The sequence below is a fragment of the Mangifera indica genome, chromosome 4, assembly GCF_011075055.1.
Source record: "Mangifera indica cultivar Alphonso chromosome 4, CATAS_Mindica_2.1, whole genome shotgun sequence".
Lineage (NCBI taxonomy): Eukaryota > Viridiplantae > Streptophyta > Magnoliopsida > Sapindales > Anacardiaceae > Mangifera > Mangifera indica.
The window spans coordinates 9,305,672-9,313,557 of record NC_058140.1 but is presented as its reverse complement, the minus strand read 5'-3'; the positions used below and the strand labels follow the sequence as shown (position 1 = coordinate 9,313,557).

General features: G+C 35.5%; 1 protein-coding gene across 1 annotated transcript; it reads right to left on the bottom strand.

The window, feature by feature from the left end:
• Window positions 1-3,967: 3,967 nt before the first annotated feature.
• LOC123213149 (root phototropism protein 3) lies at window positions 3,968-7,020 on the bottom strand. Its single transcript, XM_044632520.1, has 4 exons — window positions 6,564-7,020; window positions 6,400-6,469; window positions 4,992-6,293; window positions 3,968-4,791 (listed from the first exon to the last, which is right to left on the bottom strand). Exons 1-4 carry the CDS (start codon window positions 6,674-6,676, stop codon window positions 4,243-4,245), a joined length of 2,034 nt encoding a protein of 677 aa, XP_044488455.1. The 5' UTR covers window positions 6,677-7,020; the 3' UTR covers window positions 3,968-4,242.
• Between the last annotated feature and the right edge of the window lie 866 nt (window positions 7,021-7,886).

Sequence of the window (7,886 nt, the reverse complement as noted above, 5' to 3'; positions counted from 1 at the left end):
TAAAATATTAATATATCTTTCAATAATTTTAAAAGTAATATTTACACCCAAAAAAGTTAAATATTATGTAAAAAATTAGAAATTTACATCACTTAATTTTTATATTCATTTATTGTTTTCTTTATATGTTTATATATATGTATTTTATTATTAGTTTACATGTTTATTTTCTATTCTAGACAACTAAAATTCAATATTATTTATTAAATAAAAAATATTTGGAAATAAATTATTTTTAATATATTGAAATTGTAATTCAAATAAAACCAAACCGTATTTTTTTAATTTGGTTTGAAAAAGTCTTTAAAATGCACTAAAGTGGATTGTGCACACTTCTATTTCAAACTATGTTTTACTTGTGTACTCAAAAGGGCAAGATTCAAAATGAATTAAAGCTACGAACTTGCACATCAAATAGAGTTTTGTGCAAATCAATAGCTTGTCAGATTCAAATCGAATTTAAATAGTGCCTCCATTTCAAGCTTGAATTTACAATAGTGTGAATTTAATTCGATTTAAATTCAACCGATTTTCCAAAACTTGAAAATCAACTATCTAGCAATATGTCAATTTGGGCATATCTTGATCACTGAAAAAGGGCATTGTGAATACACATGTGGTGGTTGTGAGTAAGAACCATCCTCATAGTCTCACTATGTCAATTTCGATGATTGATATCCACTCACATCTATAGATAGTCAATGTGTGCGAAACTCGGCCTCTGATTTCTCACGTGCTAGACTTAACTAATGTGAAATAGTGATTCAAAGTCGTTGACAACTTTGATTGATTCAAAATTTTTAAAATTACATAATATTTGTAACACCCCAGGTCCAATAACCCGGCCCACTGTTAAGATATTGTCCACTTTGGACATACAGTCCATCATGGGTTTGCTTCTGGGCTTTGCAACCCAAAACGCGTCTTAACAGTTAAGGAGCTCACATGCTATTTAACCAATTCAATTCTCCCACCACTAACCAATGTGGGATCCAAAGACAGAGCACACACAGACCCAGCATCTCTCCCGTGCTTTGTCGATGTGGGATTCGCCTAAGGGTATCACATACACCCTCCCTTACGGGACTCAGCGTCCTCATTGAGGTTTGCCCCACCATCGTTCAAGAGGACACGCGGAGTTGCTCTGATACCATTTGTAACACCCCAGGTCCAATAACCCGGCCCATTGTTAAGATATTGTCTACTTTGGACACACAGTCCATCATGGGTTATGTGATACCATTAGGCGAATCCCACATCGACAAAGCACGGGAGAGATGCTGGGTCTGTGTGTGCTCTGTCTTTGGATCCCACATTGGTTAGTGGCGGGAGAATTGAATTGGTTAAATAACCTGTGAGCTCCTTAACTGTTAAGACGCGTTTTGGGTTGCAAAGCCCAGAAGCAAACCATGATGGACTTTATGTCCAAAGTGGACAATATCTTAACAGTGGGCCGGGTTATTAGACCTGGGGTGTTACAAATGGTATCAGAGCAACTCCGCGTGTCCTCTTGAACGATGGTGGGGCAAATCTCAGCGAGGACGCTGAGTCCCGTAAGGGGGGGTGTATGTGATACCCTTAGGCGAATCCCACATCGACAAAGCACGGGAGAGATGCTGGGTCTGTGTGTGCTCTGTCTTTGGATCCCACATTGGTTAGTGGTGGGAGAATTGAATTGGTTAAATAGCATGTGAGTTCCTTAACTGTTAAGACGCGTTTTGGGTTGCAAAGCCCAGAAGCAAACTCATGATGGACTGTGTGTCTAAAGTGGACAATATCTTAACAGTGGGCCAGGTTATTGGACCTGGGGTGTTACAAATGGTATCAGAGCAACTCCGCGTGTCCTCTTGAACGATGGTGGGGCAAACCTCAGCGAGGACGCTGAGTCCCGTAAGGGGGGGTGTATGTGATACCCTTAGGCGAATCCCACATCGACAAAGCACGGGAGAGATGCTGGATCTGTGTGTGCTCTGTCTTTGGATCCCACATTGGTTAGTGGTGGGAGAATTGAATTGGTTAAATAGCCTGTGAGCCCCTTAACTGTTAAGACGCGTTTTGAGTTGTAAAGCCCAGAAGCAAACCCATGATGGACTGTGTGTCCAAAGTGGACAATATCTTGACAGTGGGCAGGGTTATTGGACCGGGGATGTTACAATATTATTATCAATAAAACTATATGTACAATTTTGTGTATAAATAACAATATTTCCCCATGTGATTGAATGTTGTTTTATATCTAATTCAACTTTATCCAACTATATGATAATATATCTTTGTTTATGCATATTATGATTTAATCATTGTACTTAAAAATTTATGACATTAACATTCCACTTGATCCAAGAAATTACTGAATATTATTTTATAATATAAAAAGAGGCGTGACAAGGGAGAAATATGAAAACTTAAAAAGAACATATGCTAAAATAATTTAAAATTCAATGTATTATCAAATAAATAAAGTTTATCTCAGTACTCAATTGCACTTATACTTCATTCTATAATTTCTGTAGTCTTTGAATTTAATTGCTTAGTAGTAAGATAATTTGGTGAAGCTTCAAAACAGCTGTGGCTTTTGAGCACGAATATAATTGATTAATATGTGGTCCTGACAATTAATATATTGTTTTGGTGTTGCATTGAGTCATCGTTGTTTGTGATCGTTAAAGTGTATTGGGCTTGAGACCATGGAGTGAAGAGTCCTTTTGTGTAATCCCCGTTGGACTGCGAGCTTTAAAGCTAATGACACATTGAATGAAGACTAGTAATTTACCAGCTTCTATGGAAACTGGAAGCAAACTTGGCTCCTATTTATTCTACCTATGAAGTACATATAAATATACATATTAGAACAAGTTTATTGTTAGGTTATTAATGATGTTTATACAAGTATTAGTGTTCATCTTTATTTTTATGCACTATAATATCATTCACAATTTAGTATACATCTTGTTTGTGTGATTTTTCGCATCAATATTAATAAAAAAGAACCTCAGTATTTCGGATAGCATACTCTGATGTAGTCCACGTTGATGTCCTAAAATTTATAACTACGGCATCAGTGTCTTGTACCTCCACCAACAACGAATACTGAGTTCGGCCTTAGCTGGTTTCACTTTTTCTGTCATGACAATTCAATATGTTCAATTGAATTCTTCATTTTCACTGTCTTCTCCAACTAACAAAAATTTATTATGGTGATATATAAAAGTTTTGAATAACCAAGGAATGAAAGGCCACCAGAAAATAGAGGTAGTATAGAGACTATACATGTTCACATGTCATATTATTATCCACACTTGTATTGGACGAAGACAAACATTATTGAAGGTTCTTTGACATCTTTAGATTTTGATCTCGACATATTACATCAATAATGCCTTTTCTCCATTTAAGTTGAGATTTTTTGAAACAACAATATCTTATCATTTATGTTTCTTTCTATTTTTGTTAGGGTACCCCATAGAATCAAATAATCAAAACTCCCATCTCCCATCGTGTAATGGAACTTCAAGGAGTTTGAATATGAATTTAATTTAAGGTCCAAAATACCAAGCATGCATAGACGCTTGTCAATTATGTGGTTGACAGAAGTCCTCTCATCCAACATTCTTTTAAGATAAATGCAAATCTTTCAATATATTAAAGTTGATAATAAAGGAACTAGTATTTGCTTATGCACTTTAAGACAAAGTTTAGCTTGGTTTACTCACATTGGGAACATGCCCCAACACTTAAACTGCAATTTGCGTGAAATTTTGGAAAAAGTTTAGCTAACAACACTCCTCAACTAACTCCAAAATGTCTCAGTGTGGTTGGCAGCCACTCCTACATATAACAAGTAAAACAATATCTTTTATATTATACTGATTTCGTCTTTTTAATGTCAACTTCAGTGTTTTTTGTTAATGAGACAGTTTTACATTTATCAATATATAATAAATGTTGAACCATATGCAAACGAGAATGGCACTGAGTAGGATATTTATCACACTTGCTTTCTCCTTTAAAAACCACAGTACATGAAATGGGAATTGCAACAAACTCACTCAGAAATCAACAGACACAAACATTCTGCTAATGAACTGTGCTAATTCTCTTTTCTTGTTTTGAAAGTAATATCTATAAAGAGTCGTGCATTTGCCCAGAAAAAAAAATATATAAATTGAAGGGGAATCACAATAGCAAAAGGAAAATTGACAATATAACACTGAATAGAAAGATAGAGGTATCTCTTAGAAATCAAGAGATTGAATTTCTCCATCTTCTAGGTGTCTTTCTAGTCTGATCTGCAGAAGTTTGAACAGGAGGTCCAATGTCCTGGTTTTCTAATGGTGTCATCTTGGTGAGTTTGCTTAATTTCTTCCAACCACTAGTCCATGCTGATGTTTGTTTCTGCTTTGATATCTTATCAAACTGCCTTTGCAGATTCTCCATGTCATTTTGGAGCTCAAGGTACTTAGCCTTCACAGTTTCCAGCTCAAATTTGAGTGTATTAATATCCTTCTTTGCGGCCGCCCATCCTTCTTGGAATGACTTTGGTGTCCCCTCAAGTAGTGTTTTCCTGTTTGATATCATGGGCTGGTATTGACTTTCGCCGGCTTCTTTCAGTGAATTGTTTGCGATTGCATTGCTTATCTTTACCTGTTCAGAGAAGAGGACCTGTACCACAACTCTTAGAGGAAGTCTTTCATTTTGTGCTGCATGCATACATGCATCAATTGAGAGTTTCTGACAATCCATCACCCGACAGAGCCGCTTCCTTTCATGCTCAGATAGTGTTGGATGAGCCTGTTAATTCGTCAAAAAGATCATAATTCGGTCTCAGAAATGTTTAATGATACCATACTTGACAATTTGTACTAATAATAGCATTGTTTTCAAAAAATGATACACATGTTTAATGTTTCTAAAGCTATTTTTCTTAATGGAACAAGTATGTGTACATTAATTCACCATAGACTTGAAATTTTTTTCAGATAAAGATTTACCTTAAGATAGGAATCAACTGCTCTATAAAGTCCATCATCACAGGACCGTGCAGAATCAGGTAAAGCTTCGGCCAAAACCTGAAATTTTGTCAAAGTGAGGTTTCTATCTCTGGCGACTTCTGTGAGATAACTGTCTACAAGCCTTGCCACTCTCATCTTAGCACTTGTGCTATTAATCCTTTGAGTTCCATCATACATATGTTTATCTGATAAAGGTTGCCGGCTAGGACTTGAACTTTCAGTCTGTTCTTGAACAAGAAAATGCTCTAAAAGCCTTTGCACAAGATCCACATCATACAAAGTTTCTCCTTTATTGTAAGTAGGAATAAGAAGATCAGCCAATGTAGCCTGTTCGAACTGCATCCCCACCCGTTTCTCCAATTCATTAACCAACGCAGGTGCTACTCTTAACATGTTTGCCATTCGCAAAAGCCTCAGTAGGAAGCTACATGGCGCACTGTCTTTCTGCGGTGGAATTAAGCTAATGAGGCTCTCGATGATCATCCGTTGATCTTTCGCGTGAACGGTGGGAGGATCCTCTTTAGTCCCTACCACGATCATATGAAGTCCACCTTTCCAACTGCTACTACCACTGCTATTACTATTACTATTACTGGCACTGCAGCTAATTATTTCATCTCCATGTCCAGAGCTCTCTCTTATCAAACCTGGAAGCCACTTTGTTGCATAATGCATAATTGCTGCTCCAATCAATTCAAATCTCATCCCCTTCACTCTGATGGCTGTTATGACCCTAACAAAGTGATCAATTCTAAGAATCGAAACGTCTTCAAACCACCAATCAGGAGGTACAGGCTGGTTCTGACTGGGACTTGAATCCTTCATATCATTCCATTTTGGGCTGGAAACTTTTGGGGGTTTCCCAGTGTATGCCCATCTTATTCCCTTTGGATTTGCACAAGCCTTCCAAGCTATAGACTCGCTGCATCTTCGCACGATTTGAAGATTTTCTGCCCACGGCGAGAGCTTTTCGCAGCTTTTCAATACGATTATAGAATCTCTCCAGGAGGACAAAACTACATAACTTAGAAAGGCTTCTGTTTTAAAGATAAGATTGCCTTCTTCTAAGTCCTCTGTCATCTCAAGATACTCTGAAGCACATCTTAGGCCGGATATGTTGGCTGCTGTTAGATCAACTGCAATCCCATAGCAGAATTTTGCAGCTAGCTCGAACGCCTCCGGTCCTCCCGGAAGATCATCCAAGGTGATCTTGTTAATGTCTTGGTCATGAGATTCATAAATCAGTCTATTCATCTTTCCACTTCTAGAAAGCAGAGGATACTTTCACAAGAACACAAGAAAAAAGAACATAAATTAAGTGAAATTCTTAATTGGGAAACTTAAACACGGCAAATTTTCACATATGAAAATAAGAATACTGAGCTACCTTGTGCAAGTGAAAATTAATGTCTCCAATTTGAACAAGAAAGTCACTTGGAATATCAGTAGCAACATACCTATATGCAAAACAAGTCTTGTTAAAAAAAAAAAAAAAAAACTGAAGGTTATAATAAACAAAGAATCCATAGTCAAATATTATTAAAAATTTACCAAGATTGACCTCTGAGCTCAAATCCAGCAGTTTTGACACTATGTTTAGTGGAGCTAAGCAGTCCATTACCATAATCTCTGCCACCAAGAGATTCATTCTCTGACTCCCACATGATGATGAGAACCAAAATCCCAGTAAATTTAAGCCAAATTTCTTAGTTCTTTTTCTTTCAGAAGCAGCAGAGAAAAATTTGAAGTGAAGAACAAAGTGAGACTAGATTTGATGGAAGAAAAATAAATCCCACATGGGGTGCTTGGAATTATCTTAAACTGTCGGCTTCCAACGGAGCTTGAAGACCTCTTACAGGCTGTGAAGTAATGGGCAATATATTTTGGTAACACTGTTTCGGATCATTTTGAGTTGCATTTCTCTCCTTTGGTCTTTGGTTTTAGTTACAGCTTTTGGATGTTTAGATACTTTCTCTATGCTATGCATAATAAACAGTAAAAGATTCAGTTGCTTCATTTCATTGCTTGTCTCTTTCTTTAAAAATTAAAATATTTATAATCCCCAAAAACATTCCTCTGTTAACGAGAAAGAATTTTCAACTGACACACCCAAAAAAAGTTATTTAATGTATAATTCTCTTAAACTAATTTAATTAAAAAAGATTTTAGTTCTGTGTACAAAATCTTTAAAAATATTCATATATTTTTATTGAGTAAATAATTAGGTTTAGTGGATCTACTTCATGCATGTTGGAGGGTTAAAAAGTTTCCTAGAACTTTATATAATTTTGTTATATGAGTTTGTTAAATTCTGATTTGATTGATTTAACCAATCCATAATTAAGCTTAATATCAAATTATCATATGATTTATTCATGGTTAACCACTAACAACATGGATCACAACCCCACTTCCATTTTCCAATAAATCTTTTAATGTATACAGAACAGAAACCATATTTTAAAATTTTAATACCTTAAAAGAGTTTTATCCTGTAAACTTTATTTAAAGTTGTATTAATATTTTAAAATACAATTAAATAATAATAAAAAAAATTAATATATTGATAGCTTTTTAAAGACTTATTAAAGTTTGAATTTACAGAGGGCAGAGTGCCGGCAGGTCCATTAGATGATTATGTTCAGGTATTGTTTGTTCTTAATTTAGAAATACACAAATAACATACAATATTATTCTAAATAAGTTTGACATACTATCATGAAAACCTCCTCCACTATATATTAAAAGTGCTCTTTATCAAAGCCTGGTCTTGTCTCAAATCACAACTTTTTACTATTTTGGAGATTTGCATGAAGCTTCATTTCATATATGTATGAGCCCCACCATGATATATTATATGATATGGAAAATATA